The 18,302-nt window shown below is 36.5% G+C and overlaps 2 protein-coding genes across 2 annotated transcripts; both read left to right on the forward strand.

Annotated features, from left to right (window-relative positions):
- The first annotated feature begins 1,054 nt into the window (after positions 1-1,054).
- LOC130810915 (uncharacterized) lies at positions 1,055-3,335 on the forward strand. The gene is made up of 4 exons (XM_057677037.1): positions 1,055-1,202; positions 1,800-2,297; positions 2,673-2,825; positions 3,186-3,335. The coding sequence occupies exons 2-4, from the start codon at positions 1,803-1,805 to the stop codon at positions 3,333-3,335; spliced, it is 798 nt and encodes a 265-aa protein (XP_057533020.1). The 5' UTR covers positions 1,055-1,202; positions 1,800-1,802.
- Positions 3,336-7,090: 3,755 nt separating this feature from the next.
- Positions 7,091-11,992, forward strand: LOC130811251 (phospho-2-dehydro-3-deoxyheptonate aldolase 1, chloroplastic-like). The gene is made up of 5 exons (XM_057677475.1): positions 7,091-7,803; positions 7,884-8,161; positions 10,014-10,290; positions 10,377-10,622; positions 11,518-11,992. The coding sequence occupies exons 1-5, from the start codon at positions 7,261-7,263 to the stop codon at positions 11,773-11,775; spliced, it is 1,602 nt and encodes a 533-aa protein (XP_057533458.1). The 5' UTR covers positions 7,091-7,260; the 3' UTR covers positions 11,776-11,992.
- Positions 11,993-18,302: the final 6,310 nt, after the last annotated feature.

Here is an 18,302-nt window from a genome sequence, read left to right on the forward strand (position 1 = left end):
ATAACCATGGCAAAATAGAAATGAAGAAGAAGAAGTATTTTAATGAAAAATTACAAGATGATCTCAATCCTAAGCTTTCTTGCTTATTTATAGAGATTTGATGAAGCTTCTTGCCATTGGATTTGCTCATCATTCCTCTTTGCAAGTCGCCTCTCAAACCCCTCTAACCATCCAATTGAAAATGAAAGCCGAAATGGGAAAAGTGAAATAGCCGCCCAGCCTACAGACTGAACTCCGCACCCCGCATAAAACTCTGCGGGCCGCGCATCTTAGTCTGATTTGATTCTTTGCTTGCTTCTTCTTCTTTGCTTGAAAATATATTTACATAATGACATTCTAATAAGACTAGGATTATCATCTTAGAGAATTACATCAATGAAACTATTCTATAAAGTAATTTCTCTAATTGTTATATAGTTAAATCTAAATTCTACTTAATAAAACCGAAATTGAAATTGAAAAATACACAAAATAAAGTATTATCACATGCGTATGTTGCTAGAAATGATGTTCTATGCGAAGTAAAATAAATTAAAGCCTTCCAAAATAAATTTCCCTCCTAATGTGCATCAATTTTTATTTTTAGTTGTACAATTCATTTGACATTAAACTTTACCAGGTTATTTTAATCTCATTTATACATATAAATTTTCTTTTAATATTATTTACATAATTTAAACTCTCTTACTTTTAGCATCACATCCATTACACCAAATGAGAGATTATTTACAATTTACTATATCGCCATAAAAAATCACTTCATTTTATTTCCAGCCCGTTTTGTATGTAATGTTTTACGGTGAAACTGATCCATATAAAAGGCTCATTAGTAAAAAAATATTAAGAAAAATAATAAAACTGAATTTTTACTTGTACAGAAAGCAATTTTTTAATAGTTTACACTGATTCAATTAAAGTCCTTATACGATAAAATAATCTTAATAGAGATTTAATGTTTTTTTTTAACCCATTTCTTATTTGTCGCCACCAATTTCATTTTATCGCCACCCCCCCTTAAATGAAATTACGATTTTACCCCTGAAACTTAAAAAATTACGAAAATGCCACTAAGCTTATAATTTATATAAAAACACTTCAAATCCACTCAATAACACTTTCATCACTTCCATAAAATCAAATTCTTCACATAAAATTAAGCGGAGCTAAAACTTTGGAATCGAAATCGTCAACAAAAATTCGAGGTAAGTTTTTTTTAAATGAATCGAAGGGAAAAAAAAAAAAAAAAAAAAAAAATTCGATTCGGCCCAGTCGCACAAAACGTGCGACTGTACAGTCGCACGTTTTGTGCGACTGGGCCGAAACCAAAATTTTTTTTTTTTTTTTTATTTTTTTTTAAATTTTTGAAAGAGTTCGTTGTTAGTTAATGTTATTTAGTAAATGTTGTAATAATATGTATTATGATAATGTTGTTGTAAGAAGTAGTTATTGATTTACGTATTCGAAAAAGAAAAAAAAAAAAAAAAAAATATAACCGGTCGCACGAACCGGTCGCACGAACCGGTCGCACAAAACGTGCGACTGTACAGTCGCACGTTTTGTGCGACCGGTTCGTGCGACCGGTTCGTGCGACCGGTTTTATTTTATTTTTTTTTTTTTTTATTGTAATGAATTTGTTTAGTGTAATTAATTTATTAAATTTGAGTTGTTTAAATATTTATGAATATAATAATTGTTTAATTATTTGTAAATGTGAAATATTTTACGTGTTGCTTGTTTTTAATTTATTTGATTTTAAGTAATTTAAAATGTTGTCTTAATTTAAATTATGAAAATTCTAGTAAATGGCTGGAAATCAAGGTAAAGGAAAAGGGTTTTTTAGAGGTTTATTAAGCGGCAATAGATCTAGGCCTACTTTACTGAGAGGTGATCCCCATGAGAGGGGGGTTACGGGATCTGCAAGGCGAGCAAGGCAAGAACAAGCGGCCATACATAGTCAGGCCCAACGTTCAAGTACCCTAGAGCAAGTGCGTAGTCGCTTTGAGCGCCAAAGTAGCCTACATAGTCATACGGTCGGCTCAGGTGACGATGATACTGATTACGACGAGTCTCTTAGTCGGGAAGAGTCTCTTGGTCAGGATGAGTCTGCATGTCATCCTGTTGATTGGACGATCGTAAGAGGCCATGCTGTTAAGTTCAAGAGTAGAGGGCAGGGCTCGAGTGGCACTTCTGATCAGGCAGGAGTAAGCCAGGCTGAGGATGCGGCTCCACGAGGGAGGAGGCGATCGCAGTCCGCGGACACGGACTGGTTAATCACATCAGCCCAGCCCGGGGGCCCTGTTGATACTACTTTAATACCCAGCTACGGTGGGCACGTAGCAAAGGCTATATTTGAGGGATCGGAGCGCACCCCTCCGATTTTGGAATGTCGTGCTCGGAAGAAAACGTTGGATTCAATCATTAGACTTCAGGACATGTCTGATGAATTGTACAGAGTGTTACCTGGTACTCCCCTTGGTCGGCTGCCGTATATAATGCACCAGCACATCGACAGTGCTCTCATTACGGCATTTGTGGAAAGGTGGCAGCCTGACACGAACACCTTCCACATGCCGTGGGGGGAGATGACCATAATGTTGCACGACGTGCAACGCATCTTGGGAATTGGCATTGACGGTTCACTTCCCGTGCAACCGTCTGATAATGAATGGCAGCTTGGCCTGGCCGGCCTTTTTGGTATGCCATTGTCGGAGCTGCGTGCGAAGGGGCACTTCACAAGCGGCAGCATTAATGTTGGTGCACTGTTGCAGCTATGCCACCGTTCTCAGTCTATGGATACTCAACGTACCGCCTACTACATGGCTATAGTAGGTTCCACGTTGCTCGTGGATAAGACTAGAGTCGGGATGCGTCCTCACCCTGTTGTTACTGTTACCGCTGATGAGGCTGATATTGCTTGGGGTGCAGTGACGCTTGCTCACATGTATCGCCAACTGGGTATGGCGACAAGGACTGGGTGCAAGACTATTGCTGGTTGCCTGACACTGTTGCAGACATGGATTTACGAGTACTGGCGGCTGAATTGTTAGCTGCTCTCCAATTTTGTTGGACTGGCGGCACTGGAGATGAATCATCGTTCATTAAAAGCTGAACATAATGATTCCCGTTTACCCAAAGAATATGTATAAGTTTATTTACGCCATGCATTCCCCCTGTTCTTCTTAAAGGAAGCACTAAACAATTGTACATTGGATGACCATCCGCAGAGCCATAATACGCAATTGCTATGTTTAAAAATGTTGCTGCAGAATACAGTGTTGTCGCTTCCAACCAGTGATCGTACGGAGCAGGTCCTTTATTGTGGGCACCAACTCTGAATATAGCTTCCTCCACCGAATCTGCTGATAAATATAAGCGTGCATATTGTTCTCTATGCGTTTCCATTTCCAAACTCATTGCACGTCGTAACAGAGGCCATGCTTCCTCACCCCCTAACTCTGTGGCGGCAATAGCTCTAAATCCACAATTACCGTCACCTATAACATCAATCCAATCAAACAGATATGGCGGAAGAATAAATGGAATGTGATCTGGCCACGGAAAAAGTGAAAAATCACGACCTGCTGCACCATCTGAATAAGTAACAATATATCATTACGCCAATATTGATATAAAACATATAATATTAAATGAAAAGAAATAAGAGTACCTGATAAGTTGAAACTGAAGTTAATTCCAACTGACGATTGATGCGACCGGCTGCTTGATCTACCACTGGATCTCCCGCGTGATGATGATCTTGATCCGCGACCCCTTGAGGACGATCTACTGTACTCAAACGCACTTTTGTTTCTCCTCAAGGTTCTGCTTGTCATTGGTCTTCCTTTCCTCGGTGGACTTGCTTCGGGCTCAGGTATGTCGTGACCATCGGGGTGCAGCTCATGTTCAAGTACCTGAGAGACGCGTCGTAGTACTGAGGGGTCGGATTTTAAAACTTCATCCACCAACGATTGAAAGTACTCTTTATCATCGGCGTTTGCGTGCCGTACTTCTTCGTTCGCGTCTTCTTCTGCATCTAAATACTTTAACGTTTTCCAAAACGGATGTATATCGTCCAAGTACAGAGCACCATTAGACCTGATAGACAAGTAACAGTAACACGCGCATGGTAATCCGTGGGTTTTTTGAATGACACAACCGCATTTTTCTAAAAGACAACTGCCCAGGGTTAGCATCCGGTTGTGCTCCATCATCAATAGTTCCAAGGCAAATATAGAAACATGACGATACAACGGTCGTAGAAAATTTAGTCGCGACGTTCTTGAAATGGAATTCTTAGATTCCTCAAGAGCTTGTCTTATTTTTGATTGTTGATTCATAATTTGTGCGTGCGCCCTTTTAAACAGCGTATCGAATGAGCTATTACCGCTACCCAAGTAGTACTTGAAGGAAGAGTGTTGACTTTCAACTCGACTGGTAGTCTGGTTACCCAAGTGCAAACAATCATTCGTCCACGCACGCACATATTTCTCTTTGTGAGGAATCCATGTTCCTGCCAAATATTGCACGACTCTCCGGTTCCTAGTCGACCAAGTGGACACAATCCCTTCCCATCTGTTTTCAAAATCGGCGATCGTCATACTGTTAACCAAGGGGTTCCATTTTGTTTGCCTGAATAACTGGCCCTGTTGATTTTTCTTGCCGCCACACAATTTATCGACCATGTTCTCCACGTCATTGCCAATATGCCATACGCATAATAGATGTCGTACATCTGCATTAAACATAAATTTAAAATTAATTCAGAAATATATAATACATAGATCGACGATAATTAATAATTAAAACATGTTTACCTGGAAAGACAGCATGAATAGCTGCAGACAAACCCTCATCCCGATCCGTTACGATTACATCCGGCGTCTGCACTGTCCCGTAAATATCCCTCAACCTCTCCAACACCCAAGAATAAGACACAGCCGCCTCATCTCGCATCAAACATAATGCAACCAAGAAATTATGATTCGTTGGCGTCATTCCAATGATTTCGCAAAGGGGCCACTTTTGCTTATTCGTTTTGTACGTTGTGTCTATCAACACAACATGGGGCCACGAACGTAGCATCTGGATAGAAGTTGGATTCGCAATCAATAATCTAGTCAACTGATCCTCACTATCCAAGTCCCTCCAAACTACATAATTATGCTCCGTGGCCATATACAGACAGTGTTGAAGAGGAGTCCTACCATCCATCTCTTCTCTCCTCATTGACTGTCTCTCATTGTAAATTTGATTCATACTAGCATAAAAACGAGGAAAATTTCTTCTAATTGAAGACATTATAAATGCTGGTTGCATGCCAGTTGCACTTAGATCTCGTATGTGCTGCCTGATATCCACAGTCATCCTATTTACTCTTATTTGACCATCTACGTACATGAAGAACGGATGGTTATGTATTCCTTTTTCACCAGGAAACACTCTAACCGTCCAAGGTCTTTCCTTTGGGTTACGACTAGTTCCTAAAATCATAAATTTACACCCACAACCCCTACTTTTGGAACCTGGTCGGGGAGCATTGTCTAAGTTATGAAAATCAACACTTCTTTTATCGTAACGGTGACATCTTAAGTACAGACTCACTCTAGAACGCCCTTCTTTTTTTTTATATGAAGCACGTGTAAATTGAAATCCAATTGTTAGTGCTATCTCATTAGCCCAAGTATGTAAATCATCTACAGAATCAAATTCTCTATCGGTAACAAATCTATCAGAATAATCTATATTATCTCCTAAATTTTCAAAGTCCTGCAAATAATAATTATAATAACATTATCATAATATATCAAAATAATATTAACTTAAAAAATAATTATTTCTACAAAATAATTATAATAAAATACCATTATTATAGCACAACAATAGATTAAAATAAATTAATTTAATTAAACAAAATAAATTTTATAATTCGAAGTTAAAAAAAAAAAATAAATAGAAGTCGCACAAAATGTTTTGTGCGACTTCTATTTATTTTTTTTTTATTCAAATACAAAAAAAAAAAAAAAAAAAAAAAAAATTTGAAGCAGTCGCACGAACCAGTCGCACAAAACGTGCGACTCCCAGTCGCACGTTTTGTGCGACTCCCAGTCGCACGTTTTGTGCGACTGGTTTGTGCGACTACGTTCCTATTTTTTTTTTTTTTTTTGCAAAAATCGAACCGATTAATTACTTACCGGATCGTTATCATGCACGTCTTGGTATGCCATTGATGTTCGATCTAGAGTACTAGCTTGTTTAACTTTACGTATTGTTTCTAGAGAGTTTTTAGAGAGAATGTATCGTGTTTGAATTCGAATATACTACCATAAAGCCTCTGAAAATTCAATATATATATAATTCCGATAATAATGTCATTAAGCGATAACAATGTTATTAAGTGCCATTTACATTTCTTAAACATTTTTTAACTTAAGTGGCATTTTTGTAATTTTTTTAAATCTAGGGGTAATATGGTAATTTTGTTAGAAGGGGGGGTGGCGATAAAATGAAACAGGTGGCGACAAATAATAATTCCCTTTTTTTAATGCAATTCCATATAGCCATTTCCATGTAGAAAAGGCTGAAATCCATAGCGGGCCGCGACTAAATGCCAGCCGAAAATATTTTAATAATAAAGGTGGCGAATAGTTGGTGAATGGGGAATGAAAGTATCAAATACTGAAATACTCGTATAACAAATAAGAAATTCCATTCCATATTTCTCTAATTTTTAATCACATTTTCAACAACACCAAAACACTTAAATTCAAAGTTCCAAAATACCCTTACTCTCTCAACAACCACCACTTTGTCCAAAATATCCCCACTTATACTACTACGGGCTTATTATATTTTTCTTTTTAGTTTATTTATCCGTAAAAATAGCTCTTAAAATAAATATTTTCATTACTATTTTTTATTATCATTCATTTATTTTAACTCTATTTTATATTATTTACGCAATTTAAACAATTTTACTATTATTTAATTATTATTCAATATACAATTGTGGTAATTTATTAGGGACAGTAAAACAATTTAAAAAAAAAAAAATTATCGTCTTTTTTCATTTTCTTCTCCCACCTGTCCCTCCTTTCCTAACTCTCAAATTTCCAATACTCCAACTACCCCCTTCTCTTATAAAACACCCTCTTTTTCTTCTCTCTCTCTCCAGTTCAAATCCCTGAACCCAATTCCACTTTCTCTCTCTACCTCCATTGTTATTCTCTCTCGACCTCCATTGTTATTCTCTTTTTCTCTACAATGGCTTTATCTAACTCCGCCATTTTACTTAACAAATCTGCCTTCTTACCTTCCATTTCTACCAACCAACTACCTCCTACTTTCTCCACCATCCCTGTAAAACCCATTCAAATCTCTGCCGTTCAATCTGCTGACAAGAACCATCCCATTGCCTCCGCTAAGCCAACCATCCCCTCTGCCACCGCTTCAACTTCCGCTGCTTCCACAACCGTCGTCTTACCAAAAAAATCCGATGAGAAATGGAGTTTGGAGAGTTGGAGGTCAAAGAAGGCTTTACAATTACCTGAATACCCGGATCAGAAAGAACTTGATGCTGTTCTTAAAACTATTGAGGATTTTCCTCCTATTGTTTTCGCTGGTGAAGCTCGTATTCTTGAAGAACGTCTTGCTGAGGCTGCTCTTGGCAATGCTTTCCTTCTTCAAGGTGGCGATTGTGCTGAAAGTTTCAAGGAATTCAATGCCAACAATATACGTGATACTTTCCGGGTACTTCTTCAGATGGGTGCCGTTTTAATGTACGGTGGTCAGATGCCTGTTATCAAGGTTCGTATAATCCATCCGTCTTATCTGTTTCAGATTTTTGTTATTAATTATTTGCTGATGAATCTGATGAATTTGTTTAGGTGGGGAGAATGGCAGGGCAATTTGCAAAACCAAGATCGGATTCATTTGAAGAGAGAAATGGGGTGAAACTGCCGAGTTACAGAGGAGATAATGTGAATGGAGATTCATTCGATGAGAAATCAAGGATTCCTGATCCTCAGAGGATGATTAGGGCATACTGTCAATCAGCTGCTACTCTTAATTTGTTGAGGGCATTTGCAACTGGTGGTTATGCTGCCATTCAAAGGGTTAATGAGTGGAATTTGAGTTTTGCTGAACACAGTGAACAGGGTGATAAGTATGTTCTGTCATCTTTTTCTCGTTGACCTTTTCTTTTCTCTGTTAAATGTTGATTATGTGTATTTGTTCTTTTGTACTTTTGTTTGTTATTGCCAAATTTACATTGGATTTGATGAATAGAAAGAAAACACAAAACCACAAAGGAACATAATAGAATAGGAGCAGGGGAATCTATCTAGGCCATGACCTCGTTCATTTGATTGAAATCGCTATTAATATTCATTTGATTGATTGATTGATAACCATGTTAATATTGTTGTATTTTGTAGCATATAACACAAAAGAATGAGCCATGTATAGACGAGTCTTCGCCCCACTCTATACCGGTATCCTGAATTGAATTCGTTTGTAGGGGTGTATTTATGCTTTTGTGCATATGTTTCTTACGTAGCGATTTTACATTTGATGCTAGAAAAGAATGCATTAATGATCCTCAAAATAGGTTGAAGAATTAGTAAATTGCCTTGATTTATATCAATTGGAAAGTTGAGATGATGAATAGTATCCAGGCTTTTAGTTATTGCCAAACTTTGGGACCTTTTGGTATTATATTTGGCCATGGTGGGGATGCTTTTGGGAAATTTTGTTACAGTGTGGAGATGTTTTTAGCTTTTTTGGAATGAATTTGATAACAAACTTGAATATTCATCTAATTTTTGCTAAATTTACATTTGATGCTAGAAAAGAATGCATTTGTATTTAGTGATCCTCAAAATAGGCTGAGCAATCAATACATTACCTTAATTTTCATCAATTGGAAAGTTGAGATGATAAATAGTATTTAGTGATGTAGTTAATGCCAATCTTGGGGACCTGTTGGTATTATTTAACCATTTAGGGGTGCTTTTTGGGAATTTTGTTGCAGTACAGAGAAGTTTTGGCTTATTTGGAATGAAATTGATAACGAACCACAATTAATAAGTTGTATTTGCTCTAGCTTATTGATGAAATTACTAAATTAGCACTGTAGCTGACCCCATATTTGATAGTGAAATTTTCATTGTTGATGCACACTTGTATAAAACTAGCATGAGGTTTTTCATGGCTTTTTTTGCTCTTTGGAAGATGCATTAAGCTGAAATTTAGGACAAAAGTGTTGGTTCTTTAATAATGTTACGTGCTTGGTTTTTCTACTTTTGTTAATACATTTTCTTTATGAACTTGCGATTTTTTCTCTCTGGAAAACTTGTGGAATTTCGATAATACGTAGTGTGGCCTGTGTGGGCCTATTATTACAAACAAAAGTATAGTGTTGATAGATATTTGAAATCTGCACAATTTTAAATACTGGTCTTGATTTATGATCTTATTTTTGACCTTTCAGCTTTTGAATGGGCATCAATTTAGATGCTTAGAATAATGCTACATCATAGATGCTCATACATATGGAGTATGGTACAGAATCCCAAAGATATTTGTCTTTTATCAAATAAAGTCATTACCAAACATTTGCTTGTTATTCGCTTTCTTTACTGGTTTTTGATCATGTAAGTATTTGTATGTATAGTGTACTCTTATGGGGGCGTTGTTAGATTTTATGCTAGTATGTCATTGACCCAATGCCTCAAATGATGCTTTTGAATAAGGTGGGGATTGTGCTGTCTAATCTTCACTTAAGCTTGAGATTATTGTACTATATTATCTATGAGGACATTCTCACTAAGCTTGTTATAATGATGTTTAACGATGCATTGGTGCTTAATGTCTTATATCCTTGCTTTGCTAATACTGACTAATTAAGAGGAGACTCCACACCAAAGTTCTAAATTATTTAACTGATTGTTTTAAGTTTGTGCTACTTTTGGGAACTGTTATCGGAATTTGACGTAGAAGCATGTCTAATGCTGTAGGTACCATGAATTAGCTCGTAGAGTTGATGAAGCCCTTGGCTTTATGGCTGCTGCTGGGCTCACAATAGACCATCCTATGATGCAAGCTACTGATTTTTGGACTTCCCATGAGTGTTTGTTGTTGCCTTATGAACAAGCTCTCACAAGGAAAGATTCAACTTCTGGCCGCTACTATGACTGCTCTGCTCACATGCTTTGGGTCGGAGAACGTACTAGGCAGCTTGATGGAGCTCATGTTGAGTTCCTGCGAGGAATTGCCAATCCCCTTGGAATTAAGGTTTTTAGTTCATCACCGTCTCTTTTTTAAGTTGGCTTTTAATAGCTCAACCGATTCACTGAATTAATATGGAATGTTTTTTCTAGGTGAGTGACAAGATGGATCCAAATGAGCTCATCAAACTCATTGACATTCTGAACCCTGAGAACAAGCCAGGAAGAATCACTATTATCACTAGAATGGGAGCCGAGAACATGAGAGTAAAGCTTCCTCATTTGATTAGAGCTGTTCGCAGAGCTGGTCAAATTGTTACTTGGGTTAGCGATCCTATGCATGGAAACACTATTAAAGCTCCTTGCGGTCTGAAGACTAGGCCATTCGATGCAATTCTCGTACGTTCCTATTTCCATACATTGGCATTTTACATTATACTTTCTTTTGTTATGAGGGATACACTGCTGAAAAATATCATGTTTCTACCTTATATTTTTATGAGGGATACATTGCGGTCTGATATTTTGGTTAATTGTCCAATATTGTGATGCAAGTTCTAATTGATGTTTGTTTCATGAGCATGTTATGGTGGGCTGGGACCGGAAATTAAATGTACGAAATGGACAACATATTGCTCATGATGAACAATTATGAGTCTCATTGTGTTGGTGGGGTAGTATGGTTAATGTCATTATTATTGCTCGAAATTGACTAAAGAGTAAGAAGTATCATAGCCACTAGGTTTAAACTCGTGGGAATTCAATGATGTAATCTTCCCCATCCGAAGTGTGAATAATGAATACAGAATACATCCATCCTAAACAATGCTCGCCATTTCGGGCTAATAATGGTAGGGTTGGAAATCTTGGCTCATAACTTGCATACATGGTGAGAATTCAAGAGGAGCTCCATTAGTTTGGTATTTTTCAGATTATGAGGATGCACCCACCATGTATTTTAGTCAGGTGGGAAAAACTTGTTCGTCTCAACCCTCTTGAGGTCCCCCCCATTATATGACTGGAATTATATGATTTTTGGAATTTCACCTTCTACCCCACAAGGATAGTTGCAATTACGTTTTTGCTGGTAGGATGTGGTAGGTAGGAAAATGCCAAAAGATTTAGCTTGATTTTCTTGTTCTACCTTACTTGGCAGGTAGAGTAATACTATAATTTTACATTAACATTAGATCTTTTAATAGATATTTGCAACTTTAGTTAGACAAGTTGTGTATATTTCATTATGTTTCTATGGCAATGTGCTAATGCATCGATACGCTATTTTCTTCAATAGGCTGAAGTGAGAGCCTTCTTTGACGTCCACGAGCAAGAAGGAAGCCACCCGGGTGGTGTTCACCTAGAAATGACTGGACAAAACGTGACAGAATGCATCGGTGGAGCCCAAACCGTGACCTTTGATGATTTGAGCTCACGCTACCACACACACTGTGACCCTAGGCTCAACGCTTCCCAATCTCTCGAGCTGTCGTTCATCATTGCAGACCGCCTTAGAAAGAGGAGGATCAAGTCTCAGCCCTCTCTTACATCCTAAACTAAACCTTTGATTTTTTATTTTTTTTTCTACTTTTGAGTTGTGAAAACTGGTCTTAGTTTATTGTATTAAGTATTTATAACAGTACCTATACCGGATTCGGTTAGAAAATGTATGTTGTGTTTTATATGTGTATACCGGAGAATACCAAAACTTAGTACTCTGGTGTTTGAGATGATGTTAATGGCGAAATAATAAGTAACTTACAGTTTTTCAAGGCATTTTATTTATATTATTTGTTGTGAAATATAGTCCACAACAATACTAAGGGTGTGATGGTGTGATGAGTCCACTACCTTTCCTCTTCAACCCTTTTATACGGGACACTGGGATGATGACCATGATCATGATCACTAATAGAGTGAAGAGTGATAAATCCTTGTTTAAGCGGGCAAGGTTTAGCCATTCAATCTCAAATGAGACCAAATACAATTTATCTAATAATTAAAATTTTGACTCGGTCTTAATATGTTTCAATTATATTCTATAAGGTAAAATGTAAGTTCGATGATATTTATTTATTGGCATCAAATCATTACCTAAAACACTTGAGGATGACAATATTGAATATTTTGGTAAAAGGGCAAGTTGGTCAAAGATGGCGAGTACAGTCAGGTCGATAGTTTTTAGTTGGAATGTCCAAATTAAGTATGAATTTGTTGGCCAGCCTTGTAGGACCATTTTAAAATAACATAATTATTATAATTTTTCGGGTCGGCTTGATAATTTAGCCGACCGTAGTTTAGCTGAAGCTTGACGCTATTTTTAGCCATGGAACGGGCTTGACTATCTAGGCCCCTGCTAGATATATACTCCCTCTAATTCGTTTTAATTGTTTTATTTCTTATTTAATTATTCATTTTTATTGTTTTATTTCTATTTTAAGGCTATTTATAGATGGTCTTTCTCATTTTCTTAATGTTAAAAATATTTTATATTGTACATGGATCTACTATTTTAGGTAATTCCCTCTAATTCTTAATATTAAAAACACCCAATATTACACATGAATCTATTATTTTAGATGGTCCTCTTATTATTTTAAGTATTTGTGTCCAAATTAAATGAGACAACTAAATTGAATTGGAGGGAGAATTTTTTTATTCTACTTTTTATCTTTTAAATTATTTCCCTATAATGAGTACTATTCTTCCATTTCTTAGACTTGTTTTCATTTCTTATTTTAAGATATTTTATTTATTGTTTTTTACAAATCTTTCTATTTATATCATAAATTTTGACATAATTAATTTTGTTCATCTTTATTTTAATAATTTAATAATATTTTTGGTCCTCGCATATTTTAATGTTATTCCATTTGCTTTTTAAACACTATTCAAGTATTTATCGATCACTTTTAATGTGTTTTATTCTCATTCTATAAGTTAAGTATAGTCAAGTGGAATCTTGATTTATTCCTTTCAATTTAAATTTTATTAATATAACTTTTTATATTTTTTAATCAAGCATAATCAAAGATAATTATGATTGAAATAGTGCATTGGATAAAGTACAAAAATAAATGGGACGATAATAGTGAATAGGAGGAAGTATCATTTTAATATTTTTATATATTATTTATAATCCCCACATGTTTTCCACTGATTTTATTTAAATATTTTTTAATAGTTACGTCCTATATTTTTTCTAATATTTTTATTTTTATATTTTTTTTAATACTTATATCTTTACTTTTCCTCCAAAGAGAACATATAACAACGAACTAAGCAGTGACCATCATGCTTTTTCTTTTTAAAAATCTGTTGGACATTCTGATAAGCTTGAGATTAGAAATCAGTCATAATGGTTTCCGGTCTTCCTTGCTGAGTTCTCTTTTGTTTGATTAATAGGCTTGTATTAATTCCTTCTATATATACATGTAGAGCTCTGCGTTTTCTGATGATGAAATAATAAGAGAAATTCTTCTCTGTATTTGGGTGGTTGATGCTTTCTGTTTTCTCCACATTCGTTCTCTTTTGTTCATCCAAAGAATTCTAACATGGTATCAGAAGCCATTAAAGGTTTTCAATTCTGATCTTCCTTTTTTTTTTTTCTTTTTTTTCTAATTCTTCTGCTTCTTTGTTTCTTTTGCATATGTTCTTTACTCTTTTCTGTTTCTTGCGTTTTGTTTCACTGATTCAATTAGTTTTTTCTTCCGTTCTTGTTCTTCTTCTTTCTCTGTCGACCAAGTGTTTGTCGAAATGTCTGAACCAACACAAAATTCACCAAATAACAACAATAATACTCAACACAATCAAGATCCTTGCACCATTTATGGAAGCCATTTCTACATTCATCCTTCAGATACTACTATTATCAAACTTGTTCCTGAGCCCTTCAATGGCACAGGATTCATTGATTGGAAAAGATCTATTATGCTTTCCTTATCCCCTAAAAATAAACTTTGTTTCATTGATGGCTCCCTTCCTGATCCTCCTTTAAATCATATCAACTATGCTGCCTGGCATAGATGTAATGACATGGTCAAGAATTGGTTACATTGTTCATTGGTAAAAACAATTGCAAAGAGTGTATATTACTGTAAAACTGCTGCTGAAATATGGAATGATTTGGAAGAAAGATATGGCCAAGCTATAGCCTCACAATTATATTCTTTAAGGCAAAGTTTGTTGGATGTTAAACAAGAACCTGATGAATCAGTTGCTGATTTCTACACCAAAATCAAAAGCATTTGGGATGAAATTGATATGCATGATCCTTTATCTGTATGTTCCTATAATGCTTGCAATTGCACTTCTAACAAGAACAATCTAAGATCCCAGCAGGCAAGGAGAGTTATGTTGTTCTTGATGAAGTTAATTGATGATTTCAAACAAGTTCGAAGTAATGTTCTAATGATACAACCTCTACCTCCTCTGAATCAAGTGTATAGAATGTGCTTACAAGAAGAAAATCAAAAGGCTGTAACTAAGGCTACAACAGCCACACAACTTGAATCTATGGCTTTTGCAGTTGACAGAAGACGTTTTACTGATCCTCATAAATATGGCAAAGACACTTACCCCACCAACAACTACAATACCAATTCAAATATTGCTGCAAATAAAATGATTGGGACCAAGAGGAGTTCTATATGGTTTTGTGATCACTGCAAAATATCAGGCCATAGCATTGAACGGTGCTACAAGCTACATGGATACCCCAACACATGGAATAGGGATAAAAAATCTGCCAATCTTTGTCATAATATTGATGAATTTGATATGCACTCTCAAGCAGGCACCTCTGATATTCCTCCACCTATCAATCTTGATCAATACAATCAACTCATGAGTCTTTTATCTAAGAATCAGAATTCTGAAAACAATAATACCGAAACACCAATAATACAAGCAGGTACTTCTCTGGCCCTCTTCTCTAGCTATAAGTTCTGTATGATAAGCTGCAGAAATCCTATTTGGATTCTGGATAATGGTGCCACAGACCACATTTGCCACGATTTAAGTCTCTTTTCTACTTATACCCCATTACAATCCCATGCTCATACTATTACTATACCTGATGGTAGACAAGTTGCAATTAAACATATAGGTTATGTTCTTTTACCAGGGAATATCACTTTGAGAAATGTTTTCCATGTTCCTGATTTTCACTATAATCTTATCTCCATAATAAATTGTGTCTTGACCTCAAATGTGACATCACTTTCTCTGCTTCTTCTTGTATGATCCAGGGCCCTCACTTGACCCTTCCTCAAGTTCTTGGTAATCTACATCAAGGCCTCTACTGCACAAAACATGAATTCCAGTTTCCAACCACTCAGTTACACACTCCAGTTTCAAGTATCTCTTGTCATGTTGTTCACCTCCCCAATGCAGATCTTGCTAAACTATGACATCTCCGCTTAGGTCACTTGCCTTTTCCTCAACTACAAACAGCTACCAAGAATATTGTTACTTGTCCTTCTATAGAATGTATCTGTCAAATATGTCCTATAGCACGGCAAACTAGATCTTCTTTTTCCCATAGTACAATAAAAACAACTAAACCTTTTGAGCTTATTCATGTTGATATTTGGGGACCTTATAGAGTTCCTACCTATACCAAATGTAATTTTTTTCTTACTATTGTAGATGATTACTCACGACATACTTGGGTTCATTTCTTGAAATACAAATCTGATGTTGTTTCCATTATGAAAAATTTTGTTACCTATTCTTCTACACAATTTCAATTGAACATTAAAACTGTAAGATGCGATAATGCTAAAGAACTCACGGAGGGTGAAATTTTACAATACTACTTCACACAAGGAATTGTTTTACAAAAAACCTGTGCTGATACTCCTCAACAAAATGGAATTGTTGAAAGAAAGCACAGGCATCTCCTTGAAACTGCTCGGGCTTTATTCTTTCAATCCAAACTTCCTATTTCTTATTGGAATGAATGTGTTCTTACTACTACTCATCTCATAAATAGAACCCCATTAAAATCCATAAACAACATTAGTCCCTATGAAAAATTATATGGAAAATCACCTAGTTTGCATCATTTGCGAGTTTTTGGTTATCATTGTTATGTCTCTACTTTGAAACAAAACAGGTCCAAATTTGATCCTAGGGCTGCTTCATGTGCTTTCATTGGGTATCCACCAAATCAGAAAGCTTATAAAGTCTTAAATCTCAACACTTTCAAAGTTCATATTACAAGAGATGTCTCCTTTCACGAAAAACATTTCCCATTTCATTTCTCTCAATCTCCCTTAACTCCTTCTACCTCTCTCTTTCAAATTTTTCTCCCTTCCACTACTACTAATTCAAGTTTCTTTGATCATGACATCCCTGATATTTTCACAAACATCAACCAACCAACACATAACACTCAGTCTACAAACAACATTTCTCCTTCATCTGCTTCTGACTTCACAGACTCCTCTTCTACTTCAAATATTTCCTCTAATTCCAACCTTATAGATCTCTCAGACATTTCCCACCCTACTTCTTCTTCTGCACCTGATGCTCCTGCCCTCAGAAGATCCCAGAGACAAACTAAAATTCCACAACACTTTGATGATTTTATTTACTCTCTTCCTGGCCACTCAGCTAACACCAGTACCCATTGGTGTCAATTCGCCTTTTACACACCATCTCACTCCGTTCTTCTTGCTCACTTGGACATCCCAAAAGAACCTACCTGCTATAAAGAAGCAGCAAAGGATCCTCGGTGGGTGGCAGCAATGACAAAGGAATTACAAGCATTAGCAAAGAATCACACCTGGGATGTTGTTTCTTTACCAACTGGAAAGAAACCAATTGCATGTAAATGGGTCTATAAAACGAAACTCCATGCTGATGGTACCTTGGAGAGACTCAAAGCTCGCTTGGTAGCTATAGGATACACACAGAAATATGGCATAGACTATTCAGAAACCTTCTCTTCCGTCGTCAAAATGTCAACAGTTAGGTGTATTTTGGCTATTGCTGCCAGCAAGGGTTGGAGCTTATATCAGCTAGATGTGAATAATGCTTTTCTCCATGGGGACTTGCACGAGGAAGTATACATGAGACTACCCCCAGGTCACCCTCATTTACCAGATCAAGTCTGTAAACTAAGGAAGTCCCTCTATGGTCTGAAACAAGCCAGCAGACAATGGTTTGCCAAACTTACTCATGAGCTTACACATCAAGGGTTCAATCAATCACGAAATGATCACTCCTTGTTCATTCGAAAGACAGCATCTGGGGTCATCATTGCAGCAGTTTATGTAGATGATATAGTTCTTACTGGCACTGATCAGCTTGGTATCCACAATCTCAAGCATCACCTACATCATGTTTTTGGTATCAAAGATCTGGGCTTACTTCATTACTTTCTTGGGTTTGAAGTTGGTTACACACCTGAAGGTATCTCTTTAACACAGCACAAATTTACAAAGGAGATTCTCACAGAGGCAGACCTCACCACTACAAAAAGAATAATCACTCCTTTACCACTGCATCTCAAGTTAAGTGCTACTGAAGGTCCTGATTTTGATAATCCAACTCTTTATAGAAGTTTAGTTGGCAAGCTCAATTTTTTAACAAATACCAGGCCAGATTTGGCTTATTCCGTGCAAACACTAAGCCAATTCTTACAAGCACCAAAGATCTCTCATTACTCTGCTCTACAGCATGTTCTGCAATATGTCCACAATACCAGCAGCCAGGGTATTCTTCTAAAAGCAAGTGACACACTTCTTCTTCAAGCTTTTAGTGACAGTGACTGGGGAGCATGTGTTGATACCAGACGCTCCATTACTGGGTATATTCTTTTACTAGGCAACTCCCCAATTAGCTGGATAAGTAAGAAGCAGAGTACCATTTCAAGGTCTTCAGCAGAAGCAGAATACAGAGCCATGAGTAGTGCTGTCACTGAAGTAACATGGATTGTTCGACTGCTTGAAGAGTTGGGTGTTGACAAACTAAAACCTGTCACCTTGTGACAATTAAAGTGCTCTGTTCATCGCCAAAAATCCAGTCTTCCATGAAAGAACCAAGCACATAGAACTCGATTGCCACTTCACAAGG

Source organism: Amaranthus tricolor, chromosome 4, assembly GCF_026212465.1.
Source record: "Amaranthus tricolor cultivar Red isolate AtriRed21 chromosome 4, ASM2621246v1, whole genome shotgun sequence".
Taxonomy (NCBI): domain Eukaryota; kingdom Viridiplantae; phylum Streptophyta; class Magnoliopsida; order Caryophyllales; family Amaranthaceae; genus Amaranthus; species Amaranthus tricolor.